The sequence below is a fragment of the Cricetulus griseus genome (genome assembly GCF_003668045.3).
Source record: "Cricetulus griseus strain 17A/GY chromosome 1 unlocalized genomic scaffold, alternate assembly CriGri-PICRH-1.0 chr1_0, whole genome shotgun sequence".
NCBI lineage: Eukaryota > Metazoa > Chordata > Mammalia > Rodentia > Cricetidae > Cricetulus > Cricetulus griseus.
The window spans coordinates 268,275,191-268,292,224 of NW_023276806.1; the positions used below are offsets into that span (position 1 = coordinate 268,275,191).

The window sequence follows — 17,034 nt, forward strand, 5'->3', positions numbered from 1 at the left end:
AATATTTTAAGTAAAAAAAAAAAATATGCATTTAGTAAACTTTGCCCCCTAGCACCACAGCTTAGTACCACAAGATGCTATGAGTCCTGGTTTGCCCTGAGACCCAGTGCATCCTTGCCTACAGGCTAATCTGATGGAGGCATTTTCTCAATTGCGGTTCTCCCTTCAGGGAGGAACTTAACTTGTATCAGTTTGACAAATAAACAAACGAAACCATCAAACTAAACATAAACTAACTACAACAGTATGCCAATTCTGTGGCATCAGCTTCCTCATATTCTTGGGGTCCAAAATCTAGAATCAAGTGCTTAATGGCACTTGCCTACGATCCTAACACTTGGGAAATTGAGACAGGGGATTACTGTGAATACCAAGCCAGTTTGGGCCTACATGGTAACTGCTATATAAAATGATGTCTCAAACAAACAAATAACGATCATCCACAAAACCAAAACAAAATAAAATCACTGAAAGCATCTGGTGGCAAACAGCCACAGATCCAAATTATTGGAAGTCATTTTTCCTGTCATCCTTCCCTAAGCAATTGAGCACAACCGTTTTCATGGTATTTGCATTGTGTTATGTATCATAAGCAAACTGGAGATGATTTAAATAGTTGGGAGGTATGTATATGCTACAGGTAAATAATTATATTTCAAGTTCCTAATCTAGCTATCATCTATCTATTTATCTATTTTAAACGTAGTTTCTCTGTGTAGCTCTGGCTACCTTGGCTCTGTAAACCAGGCTGGCCTTGAATTCACAGAGTTCACAGTCTCTCTTTTCAGAGGCTTCTTCCCATGCACATGTGTTTATCTGAGCTCTGCTTTTGGAGGGAGTGGGATGCAGGACTAGAACACAAGGCCTTGTGCATGATAAGCAAGCATCCCACCACCAAACTACATCTCAGCCCAGAAGACCCCATTCTTTTGTTTGTGTTTTTGTTTTTCATTTGTTTTTTGTTTTTGTTTCTCTGTGTAGTCCTGGATGTCCAGGAACTCACTCTGTAGACCAGGCTGGCCTTGAGTTTAGAGATCCACCTGCCTCTGCCTCCCAAGTGCTGGGGTTAAAGGTGTGTGCCACCATGCCTGGCAAGTTCTATTTTATATAGGGACTATTTCTTTCATATAGTTTTTAAGAAAATGTTTCTCAAACAGTTATACTTTAAAAGCAAAACACAAAGGTACATAAAAATTGACTTCTGAGCTGACATAACAAAGCAGACTTAAGCAGCAGATTGTCAGAGAGAGAGAGAGAGAGAGAGAGAGAGAGAGAGAGAGAGAAGAGAGAGAGAGAGAGAGAAAGAGAGAGAGAGAGAGAGAGAGAGAGAGAGAGAGAGAATTAGATCATCAGACTATCTAGAAACAGGAGGACGACACTCAGAGTCAGGAAGCTCAGTCAGTTGGCGCCCGCCCTCCTGCTTTTCCTCCAGCCGCGGTTTCCGCTCCCTTTCGCGCTCTGGGCTGCCAGGAAGCCCCGCCCCACCGTATCTGGGCTATGATTGGCTCCTTTGAACGTCTACGGGTAACCTGATTGGTGGATCCCGGGCGCTTTATCGCGGTGAGTTTGAAACTGCTGGCACTCGGCCTCTGAGCTCCGGGAGTCGCTGCCTCCGCGCAGTCCGGAACTGCGCTGTGTCCGCCGCGGGAACGAGAGAGGTATGGCGTGAGGCGGGCCGGGTGCGGGCAGGGCCTGCGGGGCCTCCACGCGAGCCCGGGGTCCCTTCTGTGGACGGGCAGGGCATCCGTGTGAACCCAGGCTCCCCTTGTGGACGGGTAGGGCCTCCACGTGAGGGCATGGTCTCCCGTGGACGGGTAGGGCCTCACCTGAGCCCGGGGGCCCCGTGGGGACGGGCAGGGCCTCACCTGAGCCCGGGGTCCTTCGTGGAGGGGCAGCGCCTCCCCTGAGCTCGGAGTCCCTGCGACGTGCAGGGCCTCAGCCGAGTCCCGGGTTCCTGCAGCCCCGCAGGGCCTCCCTGGAGCCCCGGGTGTGGGCGGGGTGCCTGGCTGTGTCCTAGGCCCTGTGGGCTTGCGTGTGCAAGAGCTAGGCTGCGCCGCGCCAGCTGCCCCCGGAGGCCCTCCTCAGTGGGTGCTGCGGGAGAAACCGATCCGTGGTCGTTTTAAAAAGCACGAGTGTGAAGGTCCGGAGCCAAGAAGAACGTAGGATCGTTCCTTATTTTCAGTTGTCTGTGCTTGGAGACAGCCGCAGACAGTATCCAGGCTAAGAAAGGCTAAGAGGTAGAAACACTGATGATTTAACATCTGTCGTCTTAAAAAAAAAAGCTACTACTGAAGTTTCTGGCGTGCGCATCACCATCCCCCAAAACTTGGGAGATCTGGGCTGGAGGGACAGACGCTCTGGGCCATCAATAGCACCAGCCCCAGGAGACTGGAAAATGTTGGAGGGGAATGGGCCTGTCTTTGAAGACGCCTTAGCTCTTAGCTGTGTGTACAAAGGGGGCTGAAAAGTTTTAATGCATTATGGTTACATTACGTATGCCTATTGGAGAAGAAGGGTTTTTCTTGATGTCCATTGTAATTTCATAAAAATGGAGCCACTGACTGTGTGTGTAGTCGTGAGAGCTGGGATTCCAGGCTGTGTCACCACACTTCACGGGGGGGGGGGGGTTCATTTTACTTTGGAAAGGAATCTGTCAAGAAATGTCAGCTATTCCGTGATCTTGGTAGAGATCTAATCCGTGGCAAAGGGCGTGCACGGCAAAAGGTGCTTAGCTTTTTTCCCCCACCATTCTGTGTGAGGCAAGGATTTTTTTCTTTAGTTCATGACACTTTGCAAGTGTGATTAGAATTTTATGCAAATGGCACGGTCTTATAGTTATTGCCGTGATGAAACACCATTGACATGACCAAAGCAACTTGGGGAAGAGAGGGTTTACTTGGCTTTGCTTTCCCCATGACAGCTCCTCGTCCCTCGAAGTCAGGACAGGAATTCAAATAGGGCAGGAACCTGGAGGCCGGGACTGATGTAGAGACCATGGACGAGTGCTAATGGCAAGCTATTTTCTCGTGGCTTGCTCAGCCTGCTTTCTTATAGAATCTAGGACCTTGGGATGCCCAGGGATGGCACCATCCACAATGGTTTGGGCCTTCCCCATCAGTCAGTCATTTAGAAAATGTTCTATAATCTTGCCTGCAGCCCCCATCTTATAGAAGCATTTTTTAAATTGAGGTTTCCTCTTCCCAGTTGACTTTAGCTGGTGTCATGTTGACATAAAGCTAGTCGACCCAGTAACTTAACACTGCTCTACCATACTTATTGGCATTTCCCTTTAAGTGTCTTGAGTGGAAATGTCTGTGGCTGCTTTTTTGAAGGCATTCACTTGAGTGGCTGAACATTCCTGCTGCTCAAGTGAATTGGATGCTTTTAAAATAAATGTTTTTATAATAAATGTTATTTCTAATAGTTGTACTTTAAGGTGGCACTTCCTTCATTTGCTTTTGAGACAGTGTTGCAGTTAACTAGGCCACAGGGTGGCCTTGAACTTGGTCTTCTGATTCATCTTCCCTTGTGCTAGGATTACATCATGTGTGACTTCCTTCTCATAAATTCTTAAGATTTTCAGAAAATTAAAACAGTACAAATTTAGTACAGTAGCAATGTGTCTTGAAATGGTTGGGGAGAATGAGCATGTACTGGCATTAAAATTGCTATATTCTTTTTTTTTTTTTTTAACTTTCAGTCCTAGGAATCAAACCCAAAACCTTATGCATTTTTTATTTTGAGACATAGTGTCTCTAAGTTGTTCTAGCCTTGAACTTTTAATCTCTCTGTATCAGCCTCCTCAGTAGCTGGGATGACAGGCCTTCCCTAATGAGGTGTGCTTTATTTGTGAAATTCGAAGAAACTAAGTACTATGCTGTATAGAATATGCAAATGCAATGTTTGGGAGCTGAGAAGGCTCAGAAAGCTGCTGCAAGAGTAGTTAAACCGTGGTAATACCGTTTGAAATAAGAACTTATTTATGGGCTATTTGGAAGGGACTGTGGAAGACACTCTTTTTCCCATATCTTACCGATGAATTAGTAGCATGTAATCACACCACTGTTTCCCTTTGTTTTAGGGTCTGTCGTAACCTGTTGAGTAACTATGGAAGACTATATCAAAATAGAGAAAATTGGAGAAGGTGAGTAGTTTTAGTATAAAGTTTTTAAAAATAATTCAACAATGTTACTGCGTAACACAAAAACGTTTATTGAGTGTGATCCTTGATGTATTTGTACTTATGTGCATTAGCGTACTGTTATAGTTGGTGTTAGTGGTCACTTTGACAGAGTTTGGAATCACCCCAGCACTCCTGTAGGGCATTATCTTGAGTATATTAATTGAAGTAGGCAGGACCCTTCTCTCATTGTGGGCACAATTCCCTGGCTGAGATCCTGGACTGTAAGTGGAGAGAGGGATCCCAGCCATAGTAAGTCTCACCCTCAGCTGCCTTGTGCTCCTGCTGCACTATGACCCAGATTCTTAGTCCAAATAAACCCTTCCGTAGGTTGCTTTTGCCTGGGTTTATCACAGGAACAGTGGTTCACTTGTAACTCTTGTTCAAGAGAATTTAAATTATCCCTGATTCTTTGCTGATAACCATAGGGCCTCACAAACTTCTGAGCTCATCTCACTTCTGGTCCTGAACACACCAGATGTGTGTGTTTCAGAAACACTACTGATAGCTTGTATGTGTGTTTGGGGGTGTCAGTTAGGGAGGTAGAATTAAAGTAATTCACATTACATTTTAGTCTTATTCAATTAATTCTAAATACTAGATTCTATTATGTAAGCTGGATGCAGTAATTGACAAGCTAAGATGAATGATTTTCTATGGGGTTACTACAGGCAAGAATGACTTAAACATAGTGGCTTTTATGTGTTGTTCAATTCCTTTCTGTAGTATTTTGAACAATGCTTAGGCCCATGTGGCATAAATGAGGAATGAAAATAACCCTTTCCTATTTCTTCTTTTTTTTCTCTTCCTGCAACAGAATTTCCATATTTCTACCTAGGAGTCAAGACGTCATTCTTAGCTCTCAAGGAGCAAACGGTGGAGCTTGTTTCTATGTGGGTTCTGTTGAGGACTTTTCATTTTCATCTGTGTTCAGAGGCCCCACTTACACAGGGGATTAAAACCAAGGCAGGGAATTTAGTAAGCCACGAATGGCCCAGGTAGTGTTCAAGTGGGAGTCTGGGGTTTTCTGTATCAATGGGATCATCACCTCCACAGCTGTCTTCTTACATGGTAATCTCCCCCTCACCAGCCTCACCTGCTGCCACCCACCTCTCCAGTTGCATTTCTTTAATCCTTCAGATAGGGCTTTCTAAAACCATCCAGTGCTGGCTTCTCTTTTCAGCTTGTTCTGTCTAGATCGGTGGCTCTCAGCCTTCCTAATGTTGGGACCCTTTAGTACAGTTCCTCATGTTGTGGTGACCCCCCCTCCCCAGCATAAATTTTTTTTTGTTGCTACTTGTAATTTTGCTACTGTTATGAACTGTGATATAAAAATACTTGTTTTCTGATAGTCTTAGGTGACCCCTATGAAAGGGCTATTCAACTCCCAAAGAGTCTGGACCCCACATATCAAGAACTGCTGTTCAAGTTGAAGGGATTTGACCATTTCCTTTGCATCAGTCTTTGTATTCCTTTTAGTTGCTCCAGGTTTAGGCTCCACGAAGGCTAGGGTCCAGATGTCTCTCACAGGAGCTGCTCAGGTACTTGATGGAGCACTTTCACCTGCTTTCCTGAACTCTTCTCTGGCCTAGAGGCTTGTCTGCTCCACTGTGCCTGCTGTCTTGGGTTCTGTGTATTCTGTGCTGAAAAACTGACTTGTTGAAATAATTTGACATCTCTCCAGCCTTGTTTGATACCCCACCAAATTATTTAATGATTTAAAGTACTTTATCTAAAACATGAATTTCTGAGTATCCACTGTTTATTTCATGAATAGTGTTCAGTGATTAACAAGTAAAGGGGTTGTGCTTTGTTTAGCCCTATTCAGACGTTCATTGAGAAGAGCCAGGAGTTGAGACACTCAGAATGGTTCTGTGTTGTCTAAGTCAATGTTTACTGAGTATTGGCTGCTAATCATCATGAGTTAGTTCTGCACTTTACCAAGGAATGAAGTAGTCCACTGGGAGGAAACAGAAAACGCTGTAGGAATTCAGAATTAATCATTTTTTATTGGATTGTTATATACCTTGCTAATTCAGACTGTTCAGACAGTGTCCTCTTGCTAATGGCTTAGCTGCTGTGTGCTTCATACAAGGCAGATATACACCCTTAAGGAACCTGTGAGTGTACGGATTTCCTATGTCTTCACAGACAGAATGTAGGCCTTTTTACCTGGGATATTTTCATTATTCAAAGTCACCTAGCATTTGGTCAAAATAGTAAGGATTTTATTTGAAATAATATCATTAAAATGACTGGATTGTTTAGGAAAACAAGCTCCTCTAATTTTAAAAAAATGCTAGAACAAAGCTTATGTGGATGTCAACTTGCTGCTGAGCAAACTGCTTAATATTCTAAACAGTTGATCACTGGGACAGATTGTTAGAGCCAATAAAAGCTATTGCTGCTCTAATCCTTTGGGTTTTTTAGACAGCATCTAACCTTGCCTCAGCTTCCCAGGTGACAGGATTACAGACATGCACACCATGCTGGGATCTTTTGTCTTTTGGGACAGGTCTCACCAAATTGTCCAGGCTTGCCTCTGACCTGGAATTTTCCTGCCTTAGCCTTTCAAATAGCTATGATCACAGCTATGTGTCACCAGACCTGGTGTTCTTGTCATTTCTGAAGTCATACTGATGCCACGAAAAGCTGTTTAACAAAGTTTATATATAGCTAGGGAGTTTAGTACCTCTCTAAACTGGACCCTGAGTTTAAAAGACGCCTGTAACATCTGGGGAAGTGTATGCAGCACAGGTGACTAGTCCATCTTGCTGTGCCTGCCACCCCCACTGTGTCTTTTCTTACTGCCATTGCTGTTCATGTGATACTCATGTTAGTGTTTTCATCATTCCCAACGGGAGGGAGGCTTCCTCCTGTAGCAATAGCAGCTTTATTGGGTTTAGTAAAAATGTGTGGTGTGGTATTTGTCTCTACTCTGCTGGCTGAGGACTGTTGACTACATTTTGAGATGTGTTAAAGTGTGGAAAGCATAAGTCATCCTGAATGTGTTCCAGTGCCTCCTCTTGGTACTGTTTTCCCAGCTTCAGTTTACGTAGTGTTTTAATTGCATGCAGGATATTTGACAGGTGAATTTCAACTTGTATGCTGCCTCATGAAGGAAGCTTAACTGTGGGAGACTTGGGTGACTTCATGAATTTTAGTCCTAAACCATGTGTATGTTAGGTTGTAGTTACCTTCAATTTCTTTTTGGAAGTAGCGAGAGTTTAAGTGTATGTGAGTTTACCTCCTGTCTGGCCACAGCAGGCACATCTATCATGTGACACCTTAAGGATTCACTTAAAAAAAATCTCTTTGCTTCATTTCAGGTACTTATGGTGTGGTGTATAAGGGTAGACATAGGACTACTGGCCAGATAGTGGCCATGAAGAAAATCAGACTTGAAAGTGAGGAAGAAGGAGTGCCCAGTACCGCCATCCGGGAAATTTCCCTATTAAAAGAACTTCGCCATCCAAATATAGTCAGGTGGGCTATGTCTGAATTGAAACAATTCTCCCCATTGTGGATTTTTTTTTTTTTTTTTTTTTTTTTGAGACAGGGTTTCTCTGTAGCTTTGGAGGCTGTCCTGGAACTAGCTCTTGTAGACCAGACTAGTCTGAACTCACAGAGATCCGAGTGTCTCTGCCTCCCGAGTTCTGGGATTAAAGGCGTGCACCACCACCACCCGGCTTAATGTGGATATTTTTATGTTTGTTTAGTTTCTGGGTGCAGTGGGATAGAGTCACATTTATTTTTGTTGATTGTAATGCTAGGAGGAGATAAAAGAGAATAGCCTGTTCAAAGAATTCCAGACATGGTGCTGAGAATTAATGTTGGCTGGAGGAACAGGCATGGTAGCTGTGGGAAGAAAGAAGCCCTTCCATGAGGAGCTTTGCCAGCTCTGATTTTCAGAGCCCAGGTCCCCAAAGGCCCTTTAGGAAAGTAGCTAGGTTGGAATGGGGAAAATGCTTTAATTTTTTATTGACTCCTTTGGGCTGGGTCTTTGAGGATGTTGTCTAGTGGCTCATTAGAATTTCTAGTGGTACTTGGTACTGAACCCAGGGCTTTGGGCATGCTAAGAAAATGTTCTACCACTGAGCTGTATCCCAGACTGTCTTAATTTTTGGGTTTTGAAGTTTTGAGGCAAGACTTGACTCTAGCTCACTCAGACTGGCCTGGAATTTACTGCTTTTATGTAACAGCCTCCCAAGTGCCCACACTATGAGCTTAAACCACCACTCCCAGCACTCTTTAAATTTATTTTGAGACAGGATCTTTCAAAATTACCCAGGTTGGCCTTGTACTCACTCTAGCTTAGGCAGCCTTTGAATGTAAAGATTATGTTCAACTTTAATGTCCATAATTAATTTACTTCAATGAAAGAAGAACAGAGGAACAAAGACAAGCTGTACAGGAAGTCATAAATTACTGTCCTGAAAGGCAGGCCTTCCTCAAGTCTTCAGTGTGAAGGTAGTTGTTGAGAAGCTTCTACTAAAATCCTGAAGCTCGAGGTGGAGGTATTGCTGGGCTCTCATGGATTGTTTTCTCCTCAGTCTTCAGGATGTGCTCATGCAGGACTCGAGGTTGTATCTAATTTTTGAGTTCCTGTCCATGGATCTCAAGAAGTACTTGGATTCTATCCCTCCTGGTCAGTTCATGGATTCTTCACTCGTTAAGGTAAGAGTCTGCAGACTTTTATTAATACTTATGCACTCAGAGTGTATGGCTTATCCTTGTTTTGTGGGTGAATGGTGGAAAATATGTAAGAAAATAGAAGTAGAGAGGGTTTTATTTTCTTCCCACACAGATGAGGTCATCTCTTTATACCAGACCGTTCTAGGAAGTGAAAAGTAGTGTCTGAGGACGTAAGTGCCTCACTGTGGACTATGTGTTAAATTAAGTTGCTGGAGACAGAATATACTATGGCTGATACTTGGGAGGACTTATTCTGTGAAAAATATATTTTGGTTAATGTAAACATTGTATTTCAGTTAAATCACACAGTTATTATTTGATATTTAATGTGATTTATACATAGCCTGTACATATTCACTGATCTTTGTATTTTTAGATAGATTTTAATTTTTCAATGATTTCAAAGGTCTTTTTAGTAACATACAGTTGATAATTCCTTTTATTGCCTCCCCCCCATTTTGATTGCCATTGTTTATGTTATGTATGTCTTAGGGTTACTGTTGTTGTGATGAAACACCATGACTTGGAGAAGAAAGGGTTTATTTTGCCCACAGTTCCATGTAACAGTTCATCGATGAAGGAAGTCAGAATAGTAACTTAAAACAGGGTGGGAACCTTGGGTCAGGAGCTGATGCAGACACCATGAAGGAGTGCTGCTAACTGGATTGTTCCTCATGGCTTGCTCAGCCTGCTTTCTTATAGAACCAAGAACCATATATGTTAACCTAGAGATGACACTACAATGGTCTGGGCTCTCCAGCATCCATTACTAATCAGGCAAATACCCCACAGGCTTGCCTACAGCCTAATCTGATGGAGGGATTTTCTCAATTGAAGCTCCCTCTTCTCCTGTGACATAAAACTACCCAGCACAATATTCTTAATGACTTTCGGACTTTGATTTGTGTCTTGTTGAATGTATAATGTATTAGATCATATATATTAGAATAATGTCAACGTTTTTCTGCCCGTCCTCTTTTCCCCCTTGCTCTTGTTTTTTCTTTTTGTTTGTTTTGTAGCACCAAGATTACTTTTGTTTTCAGAACTAGATTGTAAGGCTTGGGGGGGACATTTCAGGAGGGAAAATACTTATGCTGTAAGCATGGGGACTTGAGTTCTGGTTCCCAGCATCTATGAATCAGGTGTGGTATTGTGTACTTCTGTAATCCCAGAACCTGAGGGCAGAGGAGAAAGGTGTGTGTGTGTGTGAATTTACTGGCTAGCCAGTTTGACCAACATCTCAGGTTTAATGAGAGATGCTACCTCAAAAGCTAAGGTGGAAGCAATAGAGGAAGACATTGACTTCCACCACTGCCCTGGCACCTGCATGTGTGTGTGCAAACACACATACTTGAGTTTTCATACACACACACACACACACACACACACACACACACACACACACACACACACACGAGAATTAGGTTATGATTCAACTTCAGTATTGTCTGTTTTACATTTTTTCTCATTTCAAATTGAAGTCAGTCAGATGTCTCCAAAGAGCAAGTGCATGTGGGAAGTGAGAGAAATGAAAAAGAGCAACTTTATTCAAGAAAAAGGGCTTGATATGAATGTGTTGAGGAAACTTCTTCATAGGAAGCTAACTTGTGACCTAAAGATAGGGGACAAAATTTTAAATGCTCATGTGGGTATAGATAAATCCTTCCATATACATATACTATATGTAATCAGGTTTCCTGCCCACAAGTTTTTTTAGTTTAAAGGGCCTGAAAGGTCCTTTGATAATATAATTATTTCTCGGCATCATAATTTCTTCATAAACAGTGGTCATTTCAGAGTCTTGTGGCATGATTAAGTTTCTGGCTGTTTTTTTCTAGAGTTACTTATACCAAATCCTCCAGGGGATTGTGTTTTGTCACTCCCGAAGAGTTCTTCACAGAGACTTGAAGCCTCAAAATCTATTGATCGATGACAAAGGAACAATCAAACTGGCTGATTTTGGCCTTGCCAGAGCTTTTGGGATACCGATAAGAGTGTACACACATGAGGTAACTGGATTGCTGCCCACAGTTCTGCTCTGGTACTATCAGTTCATTGCTTCTTGTCTCTACAGTCACTCTTTCCCTGTGAAAGTGGAGCTGGAACTTTTGGCATCTTTTGTCAAGGGAGATTCCTGAAGAGGCCTTGCAGAAGGGGTTTACTGTAACTTTTGTAATTCTCTTTATCGATCTTTCTCAGAGCTGTGGTTCTTCCTGATGGGACCCTGCTATGGTCATTCAGATCAACTAAAAGGCAGGTTTTGCTGTCTGATGTCTATATTGTTCTGATACATTTAGGAGCTAGTAACTGTAGTTGAGGGAGGAAGTGCTAGGGATTGAGCCCCAGTCCTTACATCACTGAGCTGTACCCATGGCTCTGTCATCAATTGGTATTCTATTGATGCTTGGCATTTCATTAGGTTATTTTATGTTTCTATGTAGTGGGTCTTGAACCTAGGGCCTCACACATATCAGGTAAGTGTTCTACCCCTGAACTGTGTTCTTATTTTGAGAAAAGGTCTTACTAATTTGCCCTGACTGGCCTTGAAGTCAGTGGACCAGATAGGCTTTGTGAATGCTGCCTCATTTCCCTGCAGCTGGGATTGTGGTCTGCATCATTAGACTGGGTTCCTCTGGTGTTTGTGAAAGGGCAGTGACTTGTAAAGTGCAAGAACATTGACATCTGGGGAGTTGTGAACTTGGAGTCCATCGTGTCAGGTGGACTCCTGTCCCTTTCCCTCCTTGTTTCTTTTGTTTTTTTTTGAGGCAGGGTTTTCTGTAGCCCTGGCTGGCCTCAAATTCTCTGGATGGCTGTTGATGCTCGCCTTTGCCTCTTGGGTACGGAGGTCGTTCGTGTGCACTGCTGTGCCTGGGGAATGCAGTTCTGGGGATTAGATCCTACACATGATGCCTGACAGGCAAGCTCTCCACTGACTGACCTCTCAGCCCTACCTCGTTTATTCCTTTTTATTTGACACAGTTACTTGAATTTTCTTTGATGGCTATAACTGCTATTAACCCCATTAGTGTGGTTCTTAGAAGTCATAGCATCACTATTTTGATGAATATACTACTATGGTTGATTAGTTCTAAATCATTTGTTTTTTTTTTTTTGTGGTGTGTTTTATGCATGTTAATTTTAGCTGCTGTGTCAACATGTAAAAAACTCTGAACTTTGTACAGTACAATTCCTAAACCATTATTTATTAGTACTTTTTCTGCTGTAATTTTTTTTTTTTAAATATATCAGGCTTTAACTATTTTGTTGTTTGTTTTCGAGACTATAGGGTCTCACTATATAGCTCTGGCTAGCCTGGAACTCACTTTGTAGATCAGGCTGGCCTTGAACTCACAGAGATCTGCCTGCCTCTGCCATCAGAGTGCTAAAGTGCGGCGATTAGAGGTGTGTGCGATTAAGCCTAGCCAGGCTTTAGCTACTTTGGTCCTTCTACTTCGATGATTTGAAAAGCAAGAAGTTTATTTGTATATTGACTTAAGCTGCTAGTGAGGCCTGCAAAACTTTCTGAAAGACAAGCCAGTGAAGCAGCTGTATGTGGCATGTTTACGCTGTGCTCTGTCTTGTACCAGGTAGTGACACTATGGTACCGATCTCCAGAAGTGTTGCTGGGATCAGCTCGTTACTCCACCCCTGTTGACATCTGGAGTATAGGCACCATATTTGCAGAACTAGCAACTAAGAAGCCGCTTTTCCATGGCGATTCAGAGATTGACCAGCTCTTCAGGATTTTCAGGTAATTGTGTTTTATACCTAAGCTATTAAAAGCTTATAAGGTTAAATAATAAAGCACCGTGTATGTGATCCCATTTTGTTTCTTTCAGAGCTCTGGGGACTCCTAACAACGAAGTGTGGCCAGAAGTAGAGTCTCTGCAGGACTACAAGAACACATTTCCCAAGTGGAAGCCGGGGAGCCTCGCATCCCATGTCAAGAACCTGGATGAAAACGGCTTGGATTTGCTCTCAGTAAGCCAGCTGTGCTTTACGGTTTGAGTGTAGTGTGCTTGCATGTTCATAGTGAGTGACACAGGAGTGACTGAACATACTCAGTCCTGGAGGCAGATGTGGCGTTAGGTGCCTCTAAGATAGGAAGTGCTGGTGGTCCTGAGTAACCTTCAGGATTAGACTTTATCACTTCTCGATCGGCAGGTTGCTGTGGATACACTGCATCAGGGGCCAGGGCTCACACTCACACACTGTTTTAGTTGAGAGTGTGTTGCTGAATCCGAATGACTCCTTTCTGGCTGTTTTGTGTGTTTATCATTCTGCATTCTGTTGACAACTGCTTGATTTGATAATTTGAGTTATTCAGGCTTTTTACAGCGTAAACACCGTTTCTCAGGTCTGGCCTAAGAAAGGCTTGGAAAGACTAATGTAGTTTTTGTTTTTTTCCGTTACATTGCTGCACCCAGTTAGTTATTTTCTTTAAAAAATAATGCAAAGAACAGAATTACTGTTAAAACCTACTTTAGGGAATTTGTTGTAGGTAGAGCGGTATTTAAATTTTAATTTATAAAAGGAATCAAATACATACATGTTCCACTTCGTCTTTCAGCTGTTACAATCTATAGATTGTGTCACAGATTTGTCCAAGCTCCAGCCTTTATACATTTTGCATATTAATATCCTGGGCCCAATCTTCTGGTCATGTCTAAAGTTCCTATCTCTTGTTTGTTTATTTGTTTTATGGTTTTAGGCAGGAGGGGGTTCATGGATGGAAGGTAGGGTTTCCATGGGGGTTGGCCATGAACTCTGCTGGGCTATATCCTTAGCTCTCAAGTCTTTGAACATAAAAACTTTCACTTAACAAAAGTTAGTTCTGTACACCAATTTCCTCAGTTGAGCTGACACCCTGAGCTAGCTAATTCTTGCTGTGGCCCTGTCAGTTGCTGGACATTGTGGCAGTGTCATTGTCCTCTAAACTATCAGAAGACTGATGTGCTACAGTCAGCAATGTCTGTATCCTTGGCAGGCCCCTGAGAAGCAAGATTTCCCACAGATGGAAACCACTAGATTATTGAGTGGACTTGGCTTCAGATTTCAGTTTATTTCTCCCCACATTTACAGATGTGGGCAACTTTCTTAATGTCCTGAAGAGATGTGGTGTCTTCATCTGGGGAGTACAGCATATCTCTCTCCCTTTTGCTGTGAGGATTAACTGACATGTCCTCAAAGCCTTCATACAATTCTGAATGAGTACAAGAGTTTAATTGGTAACTAGTTAGCAAGTATCTGTAGGGCCTGAGGCTATAGCCCCGCCAGTGTCATGCCCAGCATGCAGGAAAACCTTGGGCTTGATCTCTAGCTCCATACAAACCTGGTGTGGCACCTGCCTATAATCTCAGCATTTGGGAGGTGTAGGCAGGAGGATCAGGAGATTCCAGGCCATCCTTGAATCACTACATTGGTTGGGGTAGGATGTTATTGACTTAATTTTCTCTGAAGATAATATGTGTGAACAAACTAAAATCAAATACTTTCTCTGGAGTTTATAAATTGGTTTACTGTAAATAATCCATCTATTGTAGCTGTGTTTATAAAAACACATCGTGGGTGTTTTCCTTTGGTTTGGGCAAGTGTCGTCTGGACACTATCATGAAACACAATAGTTGATCACCACCTTTTCAGGAATGTTGTGAATAACGGACGTGTAATTCTCAAGGTAGATATAATTAACTGTAATGTATGCTTTGTATTTACGTCTGTAATGTATTTACGTATTTACATTACGATAATGTATTTACGTCTGTAAATGTATGCTTTGGTTTTAAAGCCATCTGAGTGTTTATTTTATAATTTATAACAGAGGCTACCTGTTAATAATCTTATAAGTTATAACAGAAGTCTGAGTTTAGCATCTTGGAGGGGAGGGGTAAGAGGGCAGGCTTGGTAGTGAGCTGGTGAAGTTAAGATCCCCCTAAGCAGGCCCTCACTGAAATTACTAATATGGCTCACTGCTGGAAGAAGCTACAGCTTATGGGATTTTAAAGGGCTCATTTTCTAAGTTTATTTCTTCTTTTTTTTCTCTCCAGAAAATGCTAGTCTATGATCCTGCCAAACGAATCTCTGGCAAAATGGCCCTGAAGCACCCGTACTTTGATGACTTGGACAATCAGATTAAGAAGATGTAGCTTTCTGTGGAGTCCCTGCTTGCTGTGGCAGGGCCAGATAGTGGCATTTACTGTTGGCTCTCCTCCTGTCTTGTATATTTTTCTGTGGAGTCCCTGCTTGCTGTGGCAGGGCCAGATAGTGGCATTTCCCGTTGGCTCTTTTCCTATCTTGTATATTTTTCTTCTGTTTGTTTGTAAACCATCACCTGGACTTTTCTTAATTTCATACATATAACTTAATTAACATGTAAATATTATTCCATATGAATTTAAATATAATACTTCTGTATATGTGTAGATCTCACTGTGGTGACTGTTTGTTACTGTAACAAAAGTAGAAGTGTTGCTGCAAGAAACTGTGGAGACTTGAGTCATTCCAGACTCACAGCAGCTATTCCTGCAGCTGGGACCATGTAATCTAGGATCTGAGTTTAGCTTTCATGGTGCTTTGGAGTACCTTCGTCGTCTGGGTACTTAAGTTTTCTTGTCAGTTTCTGGCTGTATGGAAACTACCGTCTGCCTTCCGAGTGTTTTCTCTACTTGTGTTTAAGATTGGATAAGGCCCAAGATCTGAGCGGTCTACAGGGCTTTTAGTAACATAAAACCAACATGTAAATGTACCACAGTGGGCCAGGTTTTACAGCTAGAGACCAAGGGCTGTCCAGAGTAGAAGGACAGTTTCAGAAATTTATGAAGACTCGCTATTTTTAGGGTTGTTGTGAAAGCTGTTTGTCCAGTTGGACTCCTATGTAACTTAGAGGGGTTGCCTTGGTTTCCAAGTCTAACTGGAAAACTGCTTAAACTCCTTTGACAGTGTTGTTTATTAGCAGTGTCTAAAAATGTTCTTGTCCAAATATTTAGCTGAAACTACTCACTTTGGGAATTATGTTGCTCAGTGTAATTCCTAGAAGCAGCCTGATCTGTCTGCTAGTAGTCAAATGTCTGGAACTACTGCTCTTCAGAATAAAAGGCTGAAGTGTTTGGAGGATGTTGGAAAGACTGAGCTCTGATGGTTCCTTTAGCCAGCTCAGTTTACAATAGCTCTGGCTCAGCCCCCTAACCCCCCTCCACTGGAGTCAGGAACATTCCTATAGCATTAAGCTCTGTTCGTTGAGACTTCGGTCTCAGTTGAGGGGGGACAAGTTCACTAGAATAGTCTTCAGTCCTCCCTCATGTGTTTAGAGAACTCTAGTGCTGGAGGCCAGCCTAGAGGTTTCTAACTCTCTTTCTTCTCATAGGACCAACCTAGGCAGATCAGAGTATAGCAAGTGGTTGGTGTATGTTGTTTGTTGCAGAAACCTGGGGTGATGATGTGTCCCTGCTGCTGATGTAAACTGGGCACATGACAAGAGAGCCTTGGGGCGGGGGTTGGTCATAGGCCCTGATTCCTGAAGTTTTACTTTAATATCTTCCTTAGGGGCATGAGTTGGAGATTTGGTGTTCCTCACCACCCCCCACCCCAGGTTTGTTTATGCTTAAACTTAATTGGAATTGAGTTTCTGACTTGTGATCAGTGCAACACAATTTAAATGACTTAAAAACTTCCAATTTGAAGCACACTTGAAGTTACATTATACTTTAACTTCTTTTAAGATTGCTTATAGAGCATTACTTCTATTGTAGCTTCAAGTACTATTGTCCTTAATTTACCTTTCAGAAGACTTACAGACGTTAAAGTGTTCATGTGTAGTACCTACTGATGAGTGTAGAAAAGTAAGTAAAATATAGTCTTCTGGAGACAGTCCTCCTGGAATGATCTCAGCCGTGTTGTCTGTTATGGAAGTAACTGGGTAACAAAAGCAGTTTTGTAATGGTTTGTTTGTTAACTCTCCCTACTTTGTATTTGGAAGGAACTTCCGTGAGTGAGTGGTATGCTATTTCCAGACAGTTGATAGACTATTAAATGTTGCGGAGACCATGAGAATGACAATACTGTGTGCTTTATAATGGGGGCTTCATGCCCATTAGCACAACCTTTGTTCTCTGCCCCTCATGAGGTGGCACATGTCTTTGTGAGCATGATAGCCAAACTCT

General features: G+C 42.5%; 1 protein-coding gene across 2 annotated transcripts; it reads left to right on the forward strand.

Annotated features, from left to right (window-relative positions):
• Nucleotides 1-1,512: 1,512 nt before the first annotated feature.
• Nucleotides 1,513-15,299, forward strand: Cdk1 (cyclin dependent kinase 1). 2 transcript variants are annotated; one of them, XM_027395074.2, is made up of 8 exons: nucleotides 1,513-1,658; nucleotides 4,082-4,144; nucleotides 7,510-7,666; nucleotides 8,734-8,857; nucleotides 10,714-10,884; nucleotides 12,463-12,626; nucleotides 12,715-12,856; nucleotides 14,923-15,299. In XM_027395074.2, exons 2-8 carry the CDS (start codon nucleotides 4,108-4,110, stop codon nucleotides 15,019-15,021), a joined length of 894 nt encoding a protein of 297 aa, XP_027250875.1. In that variant the 5' UTR covers nucleotides 1,513-1,658; nucleotides 4,082-4,107; the 3' UTR covers nucleotides 15,022-15,299. The 2 variants fall into 2 exon arrangements, with proteins under 2 accessions (XP_027250875.1, XP_027250876.1); XM_027395075.2 differs by lacking the exons at nucleotides 1,513-1,658; nucleotides 4,082-4,144 and adding an exon at nucleotides 4,996-5,073.
• The last annotated feature ends 1,735 nt before the right edge of the window (nucleotides 15,300-17,034 follow it).

Excerpts from the sequence above, each read along its gene's own strand:
- Cdk1 (XM_027395074.2), top strand. The coding sequence starts at position 4,108 with ATGGAAGACTATATCAAAATAGAGAAAATTGGAGAAG. Across the intron at positions 4,145-7,509 it reads AATAGAGAAAATTGGAGAAG|GTACTTATGGTGTGGTGTAT; the intron begins GTGAGTAGTTTT and ends GCTTCATTTCAG. Across the intron at positions 10,885-12,462 it reads TAAGAGTGTACACACATGAG|GTAGTGACACTATGGTACCG; the intron begins GTAACTGGATTG and ends GTCTTGTACCAG.